General features: G+C 34.9%; 1 protein-coding gene across 3 annotated transcripts in view; it reads right to left on the bottom strand.

The window, feature by feature from the left end:
* LOC138716517 (synaptotagmin-15-like) overlaps nt 1-24,201 on the bottom strand; it is a 313,906-nt gene that overhangs the window by 51,154 nt on the left and 238,551 nt on the right. For all 3 annotated transcript variants that reach the window (XM_069849662.1, XM_069849664.1, XM_069849663.1), the window contains exon 4: nt 14,784-14,997. In XM_069849662.1, the coding sequence (XP_069705763.1) occupies nt 14,784-14,997 (214 nt within the window). The remainder of the gene's footprint in view (nt 1-14,783; nt 14,998-24,201) is intronic.

The raw sequence follows: 24,201 nt of genomic DNA, 5'->3' as shown, positions 1-24,201 counted from the left end.
TTCTCAATAGGTGATATTATTATTGAGGGGGGTAAAAAGTGTTGGGGAAAATGATGATGTAGGCTAAGTATTAATTCGATGGTGTTCGGGTAAATAGGAGTTAAGTCATTTTTTGTGCAATTGGAATTTCTTTCCTCAGGTGAATACACAAGTTGAATTCAACAAGTGAGTGTGCATGAAAAAAAATAATACACGCATTTATTATGTTTTATTTGTGTAAAAAACTGTTTGGAATAAGAGTCCGAAGTTTAATTTTCATTTATCTCTAAAACTCATTTTTATGACTTATTTCCCTTTACCCAAACATCATCGAATTATTCTCATAATTGACAGTATCAGCGGTTTTCCACTAAACGCAGTGCTTTTTACAATCATGAAAGGAAGATGAAATGTTGAATGTTATAATGCGGGTATATTTATGTGTTTTTGGCGACAATGACTTATCGATAGTGATCGATAATTTGTTCGTGAAAATGTGGCTTTAGTTATTACTTCTATAAATAGATGCAGAAGATAATAATCAGTGTCGCTAATAGTACATAAATATACCCGCATAAAAAATTCAAAATTTCATCTCCATCTAATGACTGTAAAAAACACTAGGTTTAACGAGAAACCGCTGTTACTGTCAATTACAAGAATAATTTATACTTAATCTACATTGTCATTCCCCCCCCCCCAACACATGTTTAACCGTTGCAAAAATATTGTCACCTATTGGGAACTAGAAGAACTACTTCAAAGTTTGTCAATTTGTTATTCTTTGGTTCTGACTTATCCAACGTCGCAACTGCCGAGGTTAAATCAGCGTCGCCGGTGTGCCGGTATATGGTCCTGCAGGAGTTCTTTTACATGCCATGAGCCTGTCGTATTTAAGAACACTGAAATGACATCGATCAGGGCTGGGATCGAACCTGCAACCTCGGCACAGAAGGCCAGCACTCTACCGACTGAGCCATCCAGGCCGACTCAATTGTTCTTACCAATGTTACAGCTCATGCAGTTTGTCAAGACACTCGCGATCTGCAGTACGGGAACAAAGTTTCTGTTGAGGGGGTAGGAGTAGAAGGGAAGGTCGGGCGTGTGTCTATCGAGTTCAAGGCAAAGAATAACCCATTCCCCTATAATTCGTAAGTAGACTCATCCGATCTCGTGCGCAGCTCTGTAGAAGGAGTGAGGGAGTGTCTTGACATAATGTATGCGCTGTAATTTAATGTAGGGAAAGCACAAGTACGAACATTTTAGAATGTACTGTACATTAGTCCCATTTCCACGCAAATATTACGAATGACGCAACAATTTCAAACTGCCATCGCCGAGAGAGCATGCGAGAAGTGTCTCGTTGTTGAGCTGTCAGGCACAGATGATGACGCGGAATGCTTGTGAACCCATGTTGCTATCTGTCACAAGTGACGCTACCGCCTCACTCAACTTCCCCGCGTCGAATTCCAGGGGTCCCCATTGTACAACGTCCTGCAGTGATCCAAGTTACATATGCTGTGATGGATATTCAACAAGAAGATTTAGGAACCTGTTCACAACGGAAACAATCGATATTGTTGTAAAATGTGCATTGTGCTGTGGCAGTCACAGTTTCCTGATCATGAACTTTAAACGGATGCTAGCTTGAATATTTTTAGACTTTTATCACAGTCTAGTATATACAGTCACGAAGCTTGAGTTTATGAGGATACTAGGAACAATAGACTGTGCAGGTACTATTTCGCATTGTCTGTAAAGAGGCGATAGTAGCGATCCTAGTGGTTAGCAACTATCTATGAATGCATATTTACTACGTATTGAGCTTCGTGACTGTATATACTAGACTGTGCTCTTACGAAGTTCATACATAATTAGACTTTATGCTCACAAGAATAGAAAATGGAAAGATGAAAAAAGGGGAGAGATGCATAAGTTAGAGACAGACAGAAGAAACACACGACATAAAAATGAAAAAAAAAGAGTGAATATATAATTCCTATCCGCATACGCGTTCCTTCGTCTTCTTCTTTTTCTTCATTACAGGGAGTAGGAATAAGTGCCTGTTTCGACTTCACATTACCTTTGAAGTCCATCTTTTCCTCTGATGATTTAGAGGAGAAGGTGGAAATATGGGCTAGGATTAGTAATATGGGCTACCTCGTTTTTTTTACTATATATGGTGGTGTTACTTAGCGAAAAAGCTCTAAAAGTACATCTCGTGTCCATCAGTCTGCGTGCACAAAGAGACAAACCTGTTGTCTTTTGTATGGATGTGGTGTGTTCTTTGTGTTTTTCATCAATTTCAAAGTTTTTGCAGGTATGTAGTTTCAATTTTATTGAAAGAAATATATTTCGTGTTTAGAAATCACGCTTGATGTGATTAAGAATAGCTCTATCACATGCCATAAGAGTAATATTTATTTAGGACAACAATTGCAATACATAATCTTAGAAACCTTCATGAGTCGATGTTGCCAATATGGTCTACAGCTATGTGTCAAATATGGGATAGATAGCCCATATTACCAGCACGTTAACACGTCCTGTATTTTCACTATCGTGATTTGCGTTATTTGTTACAGAATACTGCCGTTCATGTGACACAGGTTTCCTACTTATGTTTCTTTGTTTCTTTCAATTTTATTTTCAAATTTCTGTGTTAGCTCATATTTAGACTCTACTACCTATAGAGGACCAGTTCGTCTTTCTTTCAAAAAGTAATTATATCCAAATATCTATTACAACTATTGACCTTTAAGACTGGAAAAATTGTATATGAATAATTATTCTGTATGTCAATAAAGATTTCCAAGCAATATGTCACACCATTTTCCGTTATTATTAGGAAAACAAAGTGGTAGCCCATATTTCCACCTTCTCCTCTACATCTCGTCTTCCTTTAAGATTACACTACTTAGTCATTGCTTGTATTCTTATATCTACTATCTTATTAATGTGCTGTTTCCAATTGTCTCCGTATTTCTCTCTTTTGTCATTTAAATTGCACTCTCAGTTAAATACTATCGTATGTCGAAAATCATTTATTACTTTTGTAAATTACTTCCAACACTGTTTTATTAATTGAAGGTATGAAATTATAATAATAAAATAGTAAATTATTAAAGGTTTTGGTACCTGTTTATTAATGGGGATATACAGTTTTGAGCATTAAAAATGAAAGAAATTCAATATTTTTTTCTCAGCAACTAATGACTCTTTGACATGCTCAGTATTCACTGGTCCTGTAATATAGACTATTTTCAGATTTAGTAACAGTTTCACTATTATGAGTAATTATAACAAAAAAGTGGCCATTTTTGTGCACTGATGTGCAAAGTTTTATGATAATTTCCACAAATATGAGTATTTCTGAGCCATTCTTTTTCCTATTTATTCCTGAATGTCAAATGAACAATATGAACTAAAATTTTTGAAAAGTCTACAATATAAGTATTTTTTTAAATTTATTATTAGAAGTTAAATTTTTTATGTTATTTTAAGTAAAATTATATAAAATAAACTATAAATGTTACAGCAATAGTTGTAATTCATCTTATTCACAAGTATGAAAGACAGTTGAATGCGAAATTTTACTGCGGTATCTAAAAACTTACCGAGTTATCACAAAAACCTTAAGTGTGGAGAGTTAAATAAATGCACGCTCGCACGTTTATGGTCACGTCTAGCAAAATGTTGTATATATCGTAACTTTATTTATTTTATTTGGTTATTTTACGACGCTGTATCAACATCTTAGATTATTTAACGTCTGAATGATATGAAGGTGATAATGCCGGTGAAATGAATCCGGGGTCTAGCACCGAAAGTTACCCAGCATTTGCTCGTATTGGGTTGAGTGAGAACCCCGGAAAAAACCTCAACCAGGTAACTTGCCCCGACCGGGATTCGAACCCGGGCCACCTGGTTTCGGGGCCAGACGCGCTGACAGTTACTCCACAGGTGTGGACTATATATCGTAACAATTCCTTCACTGACATAAAGATAAATATATAAAAATAAATTTAAAAATGATTTTTTTTACCCTAAAACCTGTATATCCTCCCTTAAAATAATTTTACAGACAAACATTCCGAACTAGACAAACCAATAGAATCAAGCAGCGAAAAATCGAACCAAATTCAACCGAACAAGCCCAGCTAGTTACCTAATCCTCCATTGTCCTACCAAGCTATCAAATAAACAAATCAATTATGCAACCAAATCAGAACAAACATTGCAATGAAAATACAAAGACAAAAGATAACTTATGTTTTGAAGGTTAATAAAAAGTCTGAATATGAGAGTCTACAAAAGTTATAGTTTTCACACAGCTTACTTTTCACAGTGAAGAAATCTGCAACAGTTTCAAATTGTGAGATTAATCTTTGTTTTCGAGAGAAGGATAACTGTTATGTAACTTGTTACTGCTGCATTTTGAGAACGTTCCTTTGAAATACATACTTTTTAATAATGCACCACTGCAAGAAAGCGGTGAAATGAAAACCTCACTGGAAAATATGTATGTGAATGTTGTCGGCTTCTCATCGTTCTGCAGATCTGTCGTTGGACACACTGTATACAGTCAATCAATAACGTGAACCCTGGACCTCATTAAGCGACCACTCATCAATCTGCAACCGGATCATCGCGGACAGAGGGTGGTTAATCCCCTAACCGAGCGCAGCTAACTGGTTCCGGTGTCGTGATGGAAGAAAAGTGAAGATCCTTTGCAGTAACCGTTACAAAATCAGCTATTACTGTACTACTTACGTTCTTATTTTTTATTTACACAAAAAACTCTTTAATGTTTCATTATATTTACTTTTTATATTCACATTTTCCCAATTATCGTATCTCTGATTTAATATGCAATGTCCTTTTTGCTTTGAATGAATTTTTATATCCAAATTTTCCTATCATTTTCATTTTACGTTTCTCTTCTATGTATTACATTTGGTGTCTCTTTCGTGCTTTTCACTACTATTTTTTGTTGTACTCAATCCTATTTGTTGTCCCGCGCCGTGGCGTCGCGGTCTAAAGCATCCTGCCTAGGACTCGCGTTACGGAATGCGCGCTGGTTCGAGTCCTCATGGGGGAAGAAATTTTCTCATGAAATTTCGGCTAGTGTATGGGACCGGTGCCCACCCAGCATCGTGATGCACTTGGGGAGCTACGATAGGTAGCGAAATCCGGTTGCGAATACCAGCTATAACGGCTGGGGGGATCATGGTGCTAACCACACGATACCTCCATTCTGGTTGGATGATCGTCCACCTCTGCTTCGGCATGTGGGCGTGAGGCCAGCAGCCGGCTGGTCGGTCTAGGCCCTTCACGGGCTGTAGTGCCACGGATTATTATTATTATTAATCCTACTTGTTCATGCTTTATTTTCTTCGTTTCATTAATTCACTTATACAATCTCACATTCACCCAAAATTGATCTATTCACTCACAATAATCGTTATTTCATTAGCTAGAGAATTTGTTCATCACCTACCCAATTATCTGCCATTCCCTCCGTAAATCATTTCATTTATAAATTAACCGTTCCAATCATAAATTTGTCTGTCCAGCTACTAAAATAATGAATTTTCTTGTAACATTTTATTAACTGGTTTTTTATGACTTTTTGTTGACGTGAAATAGTCATCCACCTTGAATAAGACGGAAACTTGTACAAGTGAGTCATTGTTCCAACAACAACAACTTCATACTGCAAGAAAACAAAGGAAGTAGTATATTATGTAGGGGAGAGTTGGGTAGTACCGGGCATCGGGTAATATCGGACAGCGCGTTTCTTTCATCTACCACCATATGGTAGTACCTGAGTGACATGGTTATATTTCTGAATGCAACATCACAGAAACGTAACCATGTCAATCAGGTGCTATCATCGTGTGGTAGATGAAAGAAACTCACTGTCCGATATTACCCGATGTCCGATACTACCCAAATCTCCCCTACTACTGTATTGTATCGAGTGAAATGGTGGTTAGGAAAAGTGTAAATTAAAGAGACACTATACTGAAATTTTCAAGTTCCACATTTTTAAGGGTTCATAATAGTGAAATTACCATACTTATAAAGCTAGATTCGCCAAATTTTTATCATTGGTATGTCTAGTGAATAATGACAAATGTACAAAATTTCATCCGCCTAGGTTAAGTGGTTTGCATTTTATTAAAATATTGAATTGCTTATATAAAAAGTCCCTTGCGCCACAATTTACGTTATTCTTAACTAATATGGATAAGTTATGATCACTTATATGGATCTTTATATATACATGGGATCAAACCTTACTATAGGGTTTTGCCGTAATATTTAATCAGTTAATTACTTGAATTTTTATTATAAAATAATAAAAAATAAAAATATCAATTATCATAAAAAATTCTTAGTAATTTACCGATTCACTGTACAGAAAACTCCAATAATAATATTTGTTCCACTGTAGCCTGTACAAAAAATCATGCAAGTGAATATCAGTTAAAAATAATGTAAATTGTGGCGCAAAGTGCCTTTTATATAAAGCGATACAATATTTTATTAGGTTATTAATAAAATACAAATAACTTATCATAGAGGGATGGAATTTTGTACATGTAAGCAGATACACCAGTGATAAAAGTTGTGTGAATTTAGCTTTAAAAACATGGAGGTTATTAATTTCATTATACTGTTCCCTTCAATTCTTTCCGATAACGAAATGGCCATGATTCTAATGGGTTTTCTTAGAAAATCGTAAACGAGAATTAGGAAAAGTAGTAACAAACATATTGTAGCTATACTACATGATATTGGCAATGCCGAGTCTCAATGAGTTAATATCTAGCAGTTAATTGTTAACTGGACAGAGAGGGAGAAGAATAGGGAGGGAGAGAGAGAGAGAGGAAGGGAGGGAGGAAGGGGGAAAGAGAGGCGGAAATAAAAGTTTACAATTCGTGAAATCAAGTAATTGCCCAAAAATGTACACTAAGCCACCACGGCAATATTTCAAGTGTATAAATATGTAAGGTAGTGAAATGACGTGTGAATAATAATAATAATAATAATAATAATAATAATAATAATAATAATAATAATAATAATAATAATAATAATAATATTGCAATGACATATGTACTATCTCCCTACAGGAACTGGAATGCTTTACCTGCAGACTTACTAAAGGCCTTACCAATAACCAAAAATGTATGTAAAAATAGGCTTAAGAATTTTACCAATAGATAGTAGTATAGTATACATACTATTTAAAGGGTGTAATTGAAATTTTGTTATTTGAAGTGTTGTATCAGTGAAGTGTGAAGTGTGTTGTCAGTGAAGTGTGTTGTGTAAGTGAAGTGTGTTTCTGTCAGTGAAGTTTTATAGTTTATAGTGAACAGTGAAATTTTTTGAAGTGTTAGTGAAATCAGTACAGTATCAGTGAAATGTGTCATAGTTTCAGTGCAGTGAGTGAGTTGACAGCGAAATGAATGTAGTGCTGAAAGGTATTTGTGCATGTATGAACATATCATATTCGTGGGTTTTAGTTCTAGTGAAATCAGTATAGTATCAGTGAAATGTGTCGTAGTTCCAGTGTAGTGAGTGAGTTGACAGCGAAATGAATGTAGTGCTGAAAGGTATTTGTACATGTATGAACATATTATATTCGTGGGTTTTAGTTCTAGTGAAATCAGTATAGTATCAGTGAAATATGTCGTAGTTTCAGTGCAGTGAGTTAGTTGACAGCGAAATGAATGTAGTGCTGAAAGGTACTTGTGCATGTGTGAACATATCATATTCGTGGGTTTTAGTTTAAGTGAAATCAGTATAGTATCAGTGAAATGTGTCGTAGTTTCAGTGCAGTGAGTGAGTTGACAGCGAAATGAATGTAGTGCTGAAAGGTACTTGTGCATGTATGAACATATCATATTCGTGGGTTTTACTTCGAACTTAGGGTTAAGATGCAAATTAGATTTACTTTAAATGTTATTTCAAGTGATCGTGCTTCATTTAATTTAGGATGCTCCCTGTTATTATTATTATTATTATTATTATTATTATTATTATTATTATTATTATTATTATTATTATTAACTGTATTTTGTATTAATTGTGTTTATTATTAATTGTCATTACTTAGTTACTGGTTTTTAAGGAACCCGGAGGTTCATTGCCGCCCTCACATGAGCCCGCCATTGGTCCCTATCCTGAGCAAGATTAATCCAGTCTCTACCATCATATCCCACCTCCCTCAAATCCATTTCAATATTATCTTCCCATCTACGTCTCGGCTTCCCCAAAGGTCTTTTTCCCTCCGGCCTCCCAACTAACACTCTATATGCATTTTTGGATTCGCCCATACGTGCTACATGCCCTGCCCATCTCAAACGTCTGAATTTTATGTTCCTAATTATGTCAGGTGAAGTATATAATGCGTGCAGCCCTGCGTTGTGTAACTTTCTCCATTCTCCTGTAACTTCATCCCTCTTAGCCCCAAATATTTTCCGAAGAACCTTATTCTCAAACACCCTTAATCTCTGTTTCTCTCTCAAAGAGAGAGTCCAAGTTTCACAACGATACAGAACAACCGGTAATATAACTGTTTTATAAATTCTAACTTTCAGATTTTTTGACAGCAGACTAGATGACAAAAGCTTCTCAACCGAATAATAACAGGCATTTCCCATATTTATTCTGCGTTTAATTTCCTCCCGAGTGTCATTTATATTTGTTACTGTTGCTCCAAGATATTTGAATTTTTCCACCTCTTCGAAGGATAAATCTCCAATTTTTATAGTTCCATTTCGTACAATATTCTGGTCACGAGACATAATCATATACTTAGTCTTTTTCGGGTTTTACTTCCAACCCTATCGCATTACTTGCTTCAAGTAGAATTTCCGCGTTTTCCCTAATCGTTTGTGGATTTTCTCCTAACATATTCACGTCATCCGCATAGACAAGAAGCTGATGTAACCCGTAATAATTGTCATTATTGAATGTAATTAGTTACCATCGGGTATATACCCGTTTGCAGTGTGAATAAGTACATACATACATCACTCAGTGAGTTTAGATTTAATCATAAATAGGTTCCTATTTAATAATCTTATACATTATGTTCTTAATAAAATTTCTTAAGACATAAGTAATTTTGCATAGCTACTACGGAAACTTGTCCAAATTGGGAAACACATTCTATCCTTGCGATTTCACTTTGAAAAATTTTACTGCATTTGTCTACGAGATACTATGAATAGATACAATTGATAAGACTTATTTTATTCAAGTTACAAATAAAATTGGAAGTGTTAGAGAAAAAGTGACTTTTAAAAAATGTTTGCACAGTAATTGTGCATAGATCCCCGTACAATACACAGGGTCGAAATAATAACCCGATACTGATAAAGTGAGTTTAAAAGCATGCCTGTATAGCATAGTAATTGTGCACAGGTCTAAATTTTTATACCTCTATGCAAAACAGAAGATCAAAATAATGAACATACGGAACTCAATTATGCCATTGTAGTTATGTTGATGACTCACAATAACAATCTGCTGTATGGTTAGTGATAATATTTTTATTATTGTGGTTGTGCTATGTGCAGAGCCTTCGTTTTGTTTTACACGAGACCAGAGAGCTCGTAAACCTCAGTTAAATGTAGTGATGGCCTCATGTGTCAAAGCCAAATAACGATAACATTTTGTATAGGAGCGACAGGCGATTTCAACACGTCAAATGGTTCAAAGAGTTCTGATTGATTTTATTAAAAAGATACTCAAAACTGACGACTATATTCACCGACACCACTGCTATCTGATGGCTTTTGCGTCACTCACACCTGTGTGTTTTCATATCCAAAAGGACATAAAAGCTCTTTTATTGTTGACTACGATTCGCTCCTCTTTACTTGGCTACGAGTACCGTAGGTGTTTTACTCTTATTTCAATCATATTACTTCATTCCAGTTGATTTGTTTTCTTTACTTTCTTGTTTGAATAAACAAATGTCAAATATATATGTTTCATTGTAAAATATATTTTCACTATTAATTAATATACGTGGACATCATTTTATTTTTACTTCAATTTTTATTGTACCTGAGTTTTTTAATGTACTTCAATCCCACCCTCTCTACTAGTAAACTTCCAACCGTCCTCCACACAGAACCGAGGTCGCGTATGCAGTACTGAGTTAGTGAGTATAGTACGTTCCAGAAATATCTTCGCGTTTTCCAGTGACGAAAGAGCTTTCAATATTGAATCATATTTTCGCACAGGTACTGTCGTCCGTTTGCCTACGTCGCATCCCGATTTCCCCCACCTGCTTCTGTTCGCTCCTCTGTAAAGTCTAGTAGCTGGGCTGTCTTAGCTCTTTTCTGAAAACATTAATTTCTTTTAGGAATTGGACGTCTACATAATATTATACAACTGTTTAAAATAACTTAAATAAAAGGGCCTCGTTAAGTAATTAACTGTCACGTGATTTCCCTCCCCCTTTCTACGACCCTGCGACAAAACCATTTGGACGGACAGTAGATAGCATGTCTGAGTAATTTTATCTTTTCGGATCGGGCAGAAGAGAAGATTGAATTTACAGTACGTAAGGTACTCTTTTATAGAGTAGGTATAGTATTATTTCAACATGAGTTACTCGTACGAAGGAAGAAACTGGTAATTGGAATTAGGTACAATAGTCTATAGTGCGATAATATGCACAAAAGAACTGAAGCCTGTATCGAAATGAACGGCCACCATTTTCAAAAATGTGTTTAAATATCCATATTATGATTATTTTTCAATTTAACTTCATTCTCTATATTGTACGCTAATGTGCTGTAACAGTACAATATACACTGCATAATTAATACGTCCGAATGGATAGTTCAATTCGTGAGTAAAAACACTAAGTGTTAATACAGTTCTGTATTTTGATTAAACAAAAACCTAATGAAAATTATCAAACTCAAAATTGCGATATTTCCTAGTTTACATAAATGGATGAACTACTTTTCTTTCCTCCTATACCTAGTAAAGTGATTTGTATTTTATGCCAATATCATCGAACTCCAGTCTTGGAAGGGGGAGCAAGCGGTGTTTCCGGTTCTAGACCTTTAATCCAAAGATATGGCCAGGTTAATATTAAAAATGTTAGTAAAAATAAAATGATGTCCCTGTACATTCCTCGTAAAGGAATCATTTTGGAGACATTTCCCTACTGGTTTAAAAACACTATTATTAAATGTCAAATCCAATTACTTAATATACTTGTGTCAGTTTAACATAGCTCAACACAAGAATATACTATCATTTAATAAGGATATAAAAACACTCTAGATTGTCGTCATTGATCCAGTACTATATTAAGGTGTCCACCATGAATAAAAACGCTAGTGACAAATTTTCTAACCTTTAAAAATACGAGTACAATGTTTTTTAAAATTATTGAATAGGCGGTGTTTAAATACATTATTAATTTTAAATTAGTCTAATACAGCATGTAGTACATATGGGCGAATTCAGAAATGCATATAGAGTGTTAGTTGGGAGACCGGAGGAAAAAAGACCTTTGGGGAGGCCGAGACGTAGATGGGAGGATAATATTAAAATGGATTTGAGAGAGGTGGGATATGATGATAGAGACTGGATTAATCTTGCACAGGGTAGGGACCGATGGCGGGCTTATGTAAGGGCGACAATGAAACTGCGGGTTCCTTAAAAGCCATTTGTAAGTAAATACAATCCCTAAGTCTCTTGAATACTGAGCTAATAGGAATTACAACAATCTGTATTTAATATTTATTTAATTATTATGCAACAAATTTAATTAATTCATAATTTTATTTTCATAATATTGAACATACTTACAAATTAAGTTTGTTAAAATTTTTCAATAAAAATCGATGTAAGTATAACAATCATATAGAAACATTTCATAATGCTAGGCAAGTATGTCCTTTTTTACTTGAATTGAAATACAATATATAGGGTGTAAACGATGTAAACTGCCAAAAAAAATACTGGTAATAGAGTATAAATCACTGAACAGTCTAATAAAAAAGTCTAATAAAATTTTCCTGTAAGTTTTGTGGTTTTCCTAGAAAAAAGTATATTATCCGTGAGTCTAACGTTTTTGGAAATGATAGTAGCCCGTCACTTCGGTCCGCCACGTACATTGCGACTGTGGTGATATCCTTATTTATAAATTAGGGTAATTTGTTGCCTCTCTGTTGTGGTAGTGTTAGCGTATGTTGGACGGAATGTCATTAGCAATGACGTTCACATTTACTCGAACAGTAAATATTAGACTAATATTAATCCTAAAAACATGATATTTTAAGATTTAAAAACAAAAATAGAAAAAAAAATAAAAATTTCACTACACGTCATGTTTAGTAGACTGAGATGTACTGTACAGTCTGGATAATTTTGGTAGTTTATATAGTTTACACTCTTTATAAATGGTCAAATTCATTCGTTATATAGTGGATCAAGATTATAGGTCTAGAATTTGTTTATTAAAACAAATTAAAAATGTTATATAACCATAATAATATTTACAGCAAGAGAATTAATTTATATTAGGATTTCTTTAAATTGAAATTGTCCATTATTTACCTTTTTTGTACAGATAGCTCCTTTCATTTTATCGACAATTTATTTTATTTTATTTTTTTCAATTATTACTTAAAATTTTAATTATATCACTTAACTTTTAGTGTACCTACCCAAAGCACGAGCATTTGATCTTTTAGGTGCAAACTATATATTTTATACAATGTAGCCTACATGTAATTTGTAATTTAAATTTAATTTGAAACAATAAATCCTACGATTATGCAATTTTTGTACGTTGTAGTATTACAAGAGCAATAAATGTAAATATCATCTTCCCTCTTTCGAAATTTTTTAACTTTGTAATAGTCTAATTATTAATTGTAATAACATTTATTAAAGTTTCAAAACTACCAACAGATTCCACCCACAGAGTAGTGTTGATCAAGATCCGGAAGGTTCAATTCATTAGTGTTAACTTGTGTGAAAGATTTAGTTTTTGGGCATAGTCGAGTATAATGGGTTCAGCTCTTCGCGGTGGCCAAAGATGAAGCCTAATTATATTATCCAAAAAAATCTGAAAGCACAATATTTTTGGGTAGTGAAATGTGAAAAGGCCACCTGTTTAGATTAGCTGTGCACAAAAGTCGAATTGTTTGATATAGTCAAGCATTAAAGGTTTTGTGGTATCACAGAATAAAGGTTTAAAAGCCTATATGAATATTCTAGCTTCGTAGGGCAAAGTATGAAATGCAACGTTGTTTGGAGTAAGAAAACATAAAAGTCATATTTTATTTTCTGCAGTTTCTAAGCATAAACATGAAGTTATTTAACGTAATCACGTATGGAATGTGAAGTTATTAACCAAACATAAAATGTTCGGTTACTTGAAGTAGTCAATTTCTTTTTGGGTAGCCAAATACAGGGACATCATTTTATTTTTACTTCAATTTTTATTGTACCTGAGTTTTTGAATGTACTTCACTCCCACCCCCTCTACTAATGAAGTTCCAACTGTCCTCCAGACAGAATCAAGGCCGCATATAGTAAACAGCACTGAGTTAGTGAGTATAGTACGTTCCAGAAATATGTTCGCGTTTTCCAGTGACGAAAGAGCTTTCAATATTTAATCATATTTTCGCACAGGTACTGTCCGTTTGCCTACGTCGCATCCCGATTTCCCCCCACCTACTTCTGCACGCCCCTCTGTAAAAGCAGGGCTGTCTTAGCTCTTTACCGAAAACATTAATTTCTGTTAGGAATTGGACGTTTACGTAATATTATACAACTGTTTAAAATAACTTAAATAAAAGGGCCTCGTTAAGTAATTAACTGTCACGTAATTTTCCCCCTTGCTACGATCCTGCGGCATAACCACTTGGACGGAAAGTAGATAGCATGTCTGAGTAATTTTATCTTTTCGGACCGGGCAGAAGAGAAGATTGAATTTACAGTACGTAAGGTACTCTTTTATAGAGTAGGTACAGAATTATTTCAACATGAGTTACTAGTCCGAAGAACGAAACTGGCAATTGGAATTAGATGCAATAGTCTATAGTGCGAATATATGCACAAAAGAACTAAAGCCTGTATCGAAATGAACGGCCACCATTTTCAAAAATGTGTTTAAATATCCATATTATGATTATTTTTCAATTTAACTTCATTCTCTAAATTGTACGCTAATGTGCTGTGGACAGCATAATATACACTGCATAATGAATACGTTCGCATGGATAACTCAGTTCGTGAATAAAAACACTCATTGTTAATACTGTATTGCATTTTGATTAAACAAAAACCTAATGAAAATTATCGAACTCAAAATCGCGATATTTCCTAGTTTACGTAAATGGATGAAGTACTTTTCTTCCCTCCTATACCTAGTAAAGTGATTTGTTTGTGTTTTACGCCAGTATCATCGAACTCCAGCCGTGGAAGGGTGTAGCGAACGGTGTTTCCGGTTCTCTAAATGTATAGCCAAGTTAATATTAAAAATGTTGGTAAAAATAAAATGATGTCCCTGTACAAATCCTATAATTTTATATTAACCAAATGAAAGTTCCAGTTTTTAGAAGTGATTAAATATTAAGTCCAGTTATACAAATCTAGCTTTCAGGTATAGCTTCACGCTACTGTTCGCTAACAGAAAACCACAAATTTAAGTTACACAGAAAGTGTGCACTCAATGTTGGGTCTCTAGTGTCTTGTAAACCCACTTGAGGTATGTGGCGTCACTAGGACATTAGAGAGAATCTTACCTGACGAACGGATCGCAGCTATTGACAGTGCCCACGGTGCGGCTGGGCAGGTTCTTGGCCTTAAGGAGCGACACCAGGAGTTTTTCCGTGGCAGGCTCGTAGCGCAGCGAGAACCAAATGCGGCCCAGGTGCCCCTCGGGAAACTGCAGCTCCTCCTCTAAGTCCAACGCTCCTCGGTACAACGCAGGGTCTATCGCTCCCAACCCGTAACAGCCTGCAAAACGACACTTTATAGGTCAGTATATTATGCAAATAAGATTGCTGAGTGAAGTGTGACAATGAAGAATCAGTAGCTCTCCTTGAATTTAACCCTGGGAGTTACTGTTGAGTTTATGGTTAAAATTCACAAAATCTGACAAAATTGATACGTTTCACAGACATTTTAAATTATGTATTTATTTAGTTTATTTTTTTCTGTACATTATTGTTAATGTGTAGATCAGTGTTACATTACTGGACACGATTATTTACAAGAGAGTATTATTTTATTCTACAATTTATACAATAATGTCCACAAAAATGCCAATTCTGTGACGTCTCAGAAATGTCAAAAACAATTTTCAATTTGTTATCCCTTAACTCTCATGTTGATTACTGGATTTAAGATATGCAGACCCTCATATCTGACTTAAAATAAATCTACATGACACATTTCACATATTTTACAAAATTTAACTATCTCAGAACTGATTGGTAATAAAGATAGGCCACTCAACAGAAAACAGTTACATATGTTCTTCTGTCTCTAATATACAAATTACAAATCATCCTTTCACTACATACTCCTACACTGTGGCCCATACCAAACAACTGAAGACCTGTTCTGGACTCTTGCTGTCATCCAGTGGATATTTATATCGCTTGTAGTATGTGTCACAGAACTGACATTAACTATTAGGGATTGATTTAAATAATATTTAGAGTATTAAAGAAACAATTCAATGACTATCTTTTGTAATAAACTAATAAATGACAGGGGTATGCTAACATTTAATTCTGTCAAATATTGTTTTTCACTCTTTTTTATTGCTAAATGACAATAAAAATGCTTTTGAAGATGTAGTCAGGAACACGACACAGAAATTATATTTCCACACTGCTGCTCAGGTATAATATTATGGTTTAATTACAATTGTTAAAATAATAATTAAATTACAACAAGATGGTTGTCTTTGTTTTAGTATGTAAAATTCTATAATTTCTAGTCATTGCACAATAAATTTCAAGGACGTGTTTTGGCCAATTTCGTGATTTCTCGTCTCATATAGCACTTTGTATTGTCGATGACGTAGCTTATTTTTCACGTTTTTCTCAGTGTCATAGACAAACTTCTATCACCCTAGAAGTTTAGTCGTGTGGTACCTTAGCCACTGTGATTGCGACCGCCAGAGAAAAACAAAATTACTGTAAAGAAAGTTTATTTAGGAAGACAAGAACACAGTTATGAAGGATATATTTCAAATTCCACCACCACTTTTAAGTTGAGTAATTGTGGGGATCATTGTTTCTCCATTGTAAGATGAATCGTAACTTGTTTTTTTTTTTAGGAATTTGTCCGGAAATAGGGGTTTCATTATGTAGAGTTGATGACAAGGTAATAAGACAAAAGTGAAATAATGATAAGATGAAGATGACAAGCAAAATCTAAGTATTCTAATGCCGAAGTGCTCCAACCTCGGTATTTAGTATACGCGGTGAAGGTATTAGTTGACTTCGGTAAAGTCATACTTGTGTTGCAGTAAGCTCGGTTTCGATTTTGCCGAGACTTCGCGCCGTAAAATGTTTACCGGTCTCGATGGAGCGGTAAAGAGAGAAAACTGTGGTTTGTTTTCCAAAATGGAGCTCAACATTATTAGATATATGCCATAAGTTTAATATCTACAGCTACTTCATAATAGCTGGAGACAGGTAGTACCCATTTGAAGAACTGGACGATGTATCTTTTCAAAGAAGGTATCGACTGAAAAAGAAACTCTAAGATACTTTGTAAAATATTGCATGTCCAGACTAAAGTAGAAGAATCCATCCCATGACGCCTCTCAATCGCTTTTTCTCAAAAGTAACTAAAGTGCTTTTATATCCCTTTGTTTATGACTCCTTCAATTGTTTTGATTTGTACGGTGCAAAACGACTGATACGAAGAGAACGGCACTGTAAATTACAGCCCCATCTCTCGGCGTTGGAGGGAAGTTTCGAAGTACTTCAGGTTTGCGAACTACTAAATGCCCATCCATGGCATACATTATCCACTTAACTCTATTATTCTGTTAACATCATATAATTTCTTCTCATTGACAGAAATATTTCAGAGTAAAATACCGACAAAGGATGGTCATTCAGTTTACTGTTACTCTGTGCAACTTTCACGCGTGTCTACTGGTCAGACTATTAATGGGCGATATCCGCTGACATTTCCGGGGCACGATACTCGTAGAATGCAGCGACCCTTGTTAGCACCCGAAGCATGTTCATGACAGTGGCGTCCAGCTGATGCTGTGTTGCCTATTAATCTGCCTGAGCCGTGTCTGCTGAATCTCTGAGGTTCAAAACCCATACATTATTTTTCCCAGTCATCTCATCATTACTTTTGGGTTTTGTATGTTGCATTACATAATGGACTACACAAAGACTTCCGTCTGGACTCTCCGAATACAAATACCGTAATACATATCAAACAGAAGAAGAATTTACTATTGGTACGTGTAAAATAAGTAAAAATAATTACGACACCTCATGCAGGTATATGTTTCCGATAATGCAAAGAATTTGGGATTGGAATGTTGCATTTAAAATTGGAATTGCATTCATAAGGTTTCATTAATAATAATGATAATAATAATAATAATAATAATAATAATAATAATAATAATAATAATAATAATAATAATAATAATAATAATAATACTTACTACTTACTGGCTTTTAAGGAACCCGGAGGTTCATTGCCGCCCTCACATATCCTGATCCCTATCCTGAGCAAGATTAATCCAGTCTCTACCATCACATCCCACCGCCCTCAAATCCATTTTAATATTATCTTCCCATCTATGTCTCGGCCTCCCCAAAGGTCTTTTTCCCTCCGGCCTCCCAACTAACACTCTATATGCATTTCTGGATTCGCCCATATGTGCTACATGTACTGCCCATCTCGAACGTCTGGATTTTATGTTCCTAATTATGTCAGGTGAACTATACAGTGCGTGCAGCTCTGCGTTGTGTAACTTTCTCCATTCTCCTGTAACTTCATCCCTCTTAGGCCCAAATATTTTTCTAACAACCTTATTCTCAAACACCCTTAACCTCTGTTCCTCTCTCAAAGTGAGAGTCCAAGTTTCACAACCATACAGACCGGTAATATACGGTAACTGTTTTATAAATTCCAACTTTCAGACTTTTTGACAGAAGACTAGATGACAAAAGCTTCTCAACCGAATAATAACAGGCATTTCCCATATTTAGTCTGCGTTTCATTTCCTCCCGATTCTTCCACGGGATAATTTTACTCAGGATTGCTGCTACTGAATGTCCCATCCCCTCTCTTGGACTTAGTTGAGGTTCTTTCTCCGTACAATTTGTAGGTTTCTGATGTAGTGGTTAACGCTGCCGCGCAAGCGCTCTTGCTGCTCTTTCCCTCTAGAACACTATCGCGTACGGGTCTGCTCTTCAATATTCTGAAGTTACTTGAATTGGAACGACATTGAGTTACGTCACAATATTCTGACGTCACTTGCTTAGCAACGGACTAGACTCTTGCATTGGAATGGCGTTTGCTAAATGAATGAAGTTAGCTGTATGTCTTATTTCTGTTATCATAGAACCATACTAACGGCTCTCCTACAAACCAATTCAGATGAAATACAGCTATACAGTTGTAAATACTTTATACAGATATGGTACGTATTCAATCGATAGAAAATGAAAAATAACAATTAATGATACAACACACAAATTGTGTTACATTTATTTCACTCTAAATCATATTCATTATCCTTATAAATAACAATCAATTCCTTAAAAATCTCAATTTCATAATAACACCAATCCAGAACATAAATATTTCACTCAATTACATGGATCCTTTCAATCCCCTTTTACTTTTTAGGTTATTATTTAATTATATGTATTTGCTTATTTAGCGTTATAAATTACGAATCCAAAACGACCAACATCAAAATTGGTATAACTTAAAATGTATCAATAGAGGTAAATGCCCAAAACCGGACCCCCATTTTGTTTTTGATTAAAAAAATACATAAAACAGTAAAAAAATATATTTTAAAAGCATGTAATATTTACTTTATAGTATTATGCAGCATTTACATTTTACTTTTAGAAAATATTATTAAAAAATAGTAGGAAAAAAATTATTTTCAATAACCTTGCACTTTGGCGATTTGAAAAATAGTTGCCGAAATCGGACCCCTTTTAAAAATAATCGAAATAACACTAAACAAATTGGAAAAAGATATTAAATAAGAGAAAACATAATCTAGTTTCAAAGCATAAGTATAATATTACAATTACAGGTTTTAGTTAGTTAGGATGTATTCAAAAAAGATACACAAAACGTACAACAGAATTAAATCGTTTAGCGACAAAAATCGCAGATGTTCTTGTCCTTTTCAGTCCCAGCACATAGCGCACATGACCCAAAGTTCCCCTTTAGAATCCTCCGAAAATTTTCTGTCACAAAACACACACACACACACCAAGCATCATCTTTGGTTGGGGAAACTTCCGAGAAAAGATCCAATTCAGATATTCCTGAGGTCATGATTTTTTCATCTTCAGTGCTTGATTCTTTCACATTTTTCACAAAATTTAGACGCTTTTTCACGAGCCCTTTCCCTTTTCTTGAAGGCTATACTTCTGAACCACGTCCCTGGCCTCGATTGCTTTTGCGTCCTTGAGCACGATTCCGTGGTTGTTGTTCAGCTTCCATGGCGTTTTTAGCTTTTTTAGCTTCCACTAATTGGGCTTTATAAGACGTAGATGTGATGACCGTAGAACTGCAGGTCTTTCGCCTCCTATTCGAGAACCTTTTTTTTTTTTAATTTTGGAATGGGAGTGATGTCAAACGGACTTGTCTTAGAAGATGTGGAACCCTGAGAATCCTCAAGTGTAGCTGATGACAGAGGAACGCCCTGACCTGCCGAAGATGTTGATGGTTGATTTGGGTCAAACTCTAAAATAACTTGTGGTTCGTTCACATCACAGTCTTCTCTGTTCTCTGGAAAGCTCTGGTTTTCTGCTGTTCGTTTGTTTAACTCAGATTCATAGAAAGAGAAATATCGTTTTTTGTTTGCCTCTTCAATGTATTCGGCATCTGAAAGCAGCTTCTTGTTCAAGGGTTGCTTTAAATCCCTTGATTGCTATTTGAGCTGTTTGGCATCTAATATAGGCTTTGCCAAACAGGTCTATTGCATCAAAAGCACTGACAGCACGTTCATTTTGCCTTAACCACTGCCTGATTTCCTTGCTGTAGTGAACTTTAAGGGGACCATGAAAGTTTTGTCCAAATGTTGTAGTTTGTGTGAAGAGTGAGGTGGCAGCGACACAATGGTAACATGATTTGTTTTTGCCAAGTTGTTCAGATCAATATTCTGTGTAGCTAAGTTGCCATCGAAGAGCAACAGCACAGGTTTTTTGCTTTGTAGGATTGGCAAACTCGGTATAGTGTCGAAACCACTGAGTGAAGGAGTTCATTTGGATCCACTCTGAATAGTACGCTGTAAAGATTGTTCCTTCCTACCCCATTATCCTCCTGAAATTTGGAATAGAATTCCAAGAGAATAAGAGTGTGTACAAATACAGGTAAACTTTAAATATGAAAAAAATAAGGGGTCCGGTTTAGGCAACTAAAGGGGGTCCGGTTTAGGCAACTAAAGGGGGTCCAGTTTACGCGACTATAGCCAACATTTTGCTAATTCAATAGATTTTTAAGCAAACATCTAAATTAAACGGTGTAATGACAAGCAATAACCTTAAACCTTACCATTTAAGAATATATATAGGTCGAATGGCTTACTTGCCAATATCTAGGAGAAAAAACGAAAAATGTAGCACCATGTAAAAACTTTTTCCACTGTCAAAACACGTAATTGCGGACTGATAAGCAACAAGTGAAGCGGGCGAAGTGTGTGCTCCGCTACAGAGTGATAGAAGCCTAAACTACTATTTGCACTTAGTTCTGCTAGAATTCAGGAGAATGCAGAGCCAGGAGACCAGGGGTCCACTTTAGGGGAAGGAGTCCGGTTTAGGGCACTTTCCTCTATGAATGAATGCCGCACTGATCCCACACGTACAGTAGTGGCAAAAAAAGACCGGACCGACCCTTGTAGCTGATTTCAGAGCCTTGTTCACTCCAGAGCACGATAGACTGGTAACTAAGACTTTCGTGGTTCGAATCCTGCCTGAGAAGGAAACTTTTTTTTGTTCCTTATTCATATTTATTCCCAATACTTTTCGATTGCTGGTAAAATTCATGTTCTGGGAATAGTAAGTTAATTAAGTAGTAAAATATCGCTGCAATCGAAAACTATTGGGAATAAATTTCAAGAAGGAACAAAAAAAAGTTTCCTTCCCAGGCAGGATTCGAGCCACGAAAGTCTTAGTTACCAGTCTATCGTGCTCTGTGTGAACAAGGCTCTGAAATCAGCTACAAGGGTCGGTCCGGTTCTTTTTGCCACTACTGTACATAAATACAAGTCAAGAATCACTTGATGAACAATCATATATAGAAGATTCCAACAAAACGAATTGTATTGCATGTGAGACATACATTATCATAACATTGTAGGTTTTAATTGCATCAGTAATATTTGTATAATATCACGTCGAATCTGTGTCACAAAGGCATAAGTACAAACATTTTATTTTTTTTTATCAAATTTTAACAAATTATATATAATAGTGACATTCAACAAACACAAAATATGTAACATGCGTTCTATGTATTTTACATTTATATTTTTACATTTTCGGCAAGTCGGCGAAACTATTCACAAATCAGTCAAATTTAACATATTTCTCAAAAAATATCGGATTCTTATTACATATAACTCATGACTAATATTTAAATCGTTGTTATGTTTATTACTGTGAATACCATATTGGACTTACAGTACGTTTTAGATATCGTTATAACATTTGAATATCTGATGATGCCGTATAGGCGAAAACTTTCATATATTTTCTTCAGTAAGATGTATTAGCAAATAATAATTTGCAACAAATGATAAATCATATGATAAATTTATAATATTGACTGATTTAACTGAAAACTCAAAATGAATTGTAAGATAATTTAGTGTTGTTGAAATTGTTAATAGCGAGATGAAACCTAAGGATTCGCCGTAGATTACCTGGTATTCGCTTTAGAGTTGGAGAAAATCTCGGAAAAAAAGCTGATGATCAGTCATGCGGGAATCGAACCCACGCCCGAGCGCACCTACTGATCTGTAGACAAACATGCTGTCGCCTGAGGTACTTCAGTGGCTAATAATAATAATAATAATAATAATAATAATAATAATAATAATAATAATAATAATAATAATAATATGTCCCTATATGGAGAATCTCTTTTTTTAGTTTTGCTGGATGTACTATCGAAGGTAAGGCGACCTTCATAGCACCCCAGATTTTGTATTTATCTTCATCAAATGATCTGCTCTTGTCGAGGAGGAATGTACTGGAAATAATCTCACAAAATTCAATGAACTTGGAATAACTTGGAATTTACAAGAAAAGGTACACTATTTCCGCATCGTGCACTTGTCAAAATGCCAGACACTTGTGTGAAGAAAAGCATTTCTTTTTGGGAAAAAAAGTCTTGCCATTTACCTACTGAGTTTCTCATCTCAAACTATCCCCTGAGCTCTCTTTTTATTTATCGATTATGAATAGGCATATGACAATATATGATAGGATATTATTATATTATAGTTCACAGAAAAAGTACATATATAATATATAATCATTTAAAACCTTACATTACATACTTTATAATTTTAACCTGGATATAACATTTTTAATACAATTTCTACAATTTAAATATCCCTGAGCTCTCTCAACTACCTGTATTAATTTGTAACTATTCTGAATAATATGAATCCATGCGAATATTACTCCAAGAAATCCTTTGTATGGCTAGACAAAATTCAATAATTCCTATTTACAAATTTCTGTTCAGAAACGAGTTTATTTTTTAATGAGGACTGAACAACATGGAAGCGCTTAATCATATTATGCTTATAACTTAATCTCCTGACAATGACTGACATGTTAGTTGAAAAGTTGTTTCTAGCTTGTATAATGGATTGGGACGAAAGAAACTTGTAGTACGACCGTGAATTTCCTGTTGGTTTCACCGACAACTTTTCTTGTAGTTTACACAGTAATTAGCCCCTGCTGATTCTACAACTTCTCTGTCAGTTTTGTACGATGGGTAGTCGGATCAGTAAATTAAAGGCTTAAGAGTAGTTCCAGCTTTCGTTTGCTTATCACAGAAGTTAATTTCATGTTCAGTTGTGTCTCAATACAAACGAGAGAGTTTATATACCTGAACCTTTATTTGCTCCACTCAACTCTACATTATTTCCTCTCCCAAATGATTTTATAAATCCAGTGTACTCTGTCAGACTAATATTTTTATGAAGGGTACACACCATTATAAAGGATGTACCAATAAGAACGCCGGATTAAATAATGGGAATAAATGAAACAAAACAGATAACAGTATAGATAACAGTGCCGCCAAGCCAAGAAGACAATGGCACAATGTCGCAACAACATCTTGTTATTGTTGGGTTTGCGGCACTGCTATCTGCTTTGTCATCTGTTTTTTTTTTTTTTTTTTTTTTTTGCATTTACTCACATTATTAAATCCAGCGTTCTCGTTGAGACATTCTTTATAGTCGTTGTTCCTGCCATAACTCCTATGTGCAAAATATAACCTTTTCAGTAGGAAGAAAAAAAACACATTTATTCATTCTATGGCAGCCGTACATAGGAGACGTGAATTCTTACATTTTCGAAACAAGGAAATATAATTACATATAGGAGATTTTATTATTTGCTGTATCACTATTTTAGTTATTTAATAGAGAAAAAATATGAAAAAAAGATAAATATGTCACATAGGATTTATTGCAGGAACAACGGCGATATACTATTGTGAATTCAATGAGATTTTCAAACACTGCTTTATGACAATCTTTAAAACCTTCAGTACTAGGTACTAATATTCTCATTTCCGACCCTACAATTAGAACACTGCACTGGAAAGAAATTTAAAAAAATTTAAATTTATTAAAACATTCTTCTCTCCATGTTCTTGCTTGTGTCTTGCCTATTTATGAGAATGTTGATATGAGAGTAGTCGTGAATGATGTTTACAATTACCATACGAGAACGA

This window comes from Periplaneta americana, chromosome 16 (genome assembly GCF_040183065.1).
Source record: "Periplaneta americana isolate PAMFEO1 chromosome 16, P.americana_PAMFEO1_priV1, whole genome shotgun sequence".
NCBI lineage: Eukaryota > Metazoa > Arthropoda > Insecta > Blattodea > Blattidae > Periplaneta > Periplaneta americana.
The sequence above is the reverse complement of the archived record's forward strand: the minus strand, read 5'-3'. Positions and strand labels throughout refer to the sequence as shown.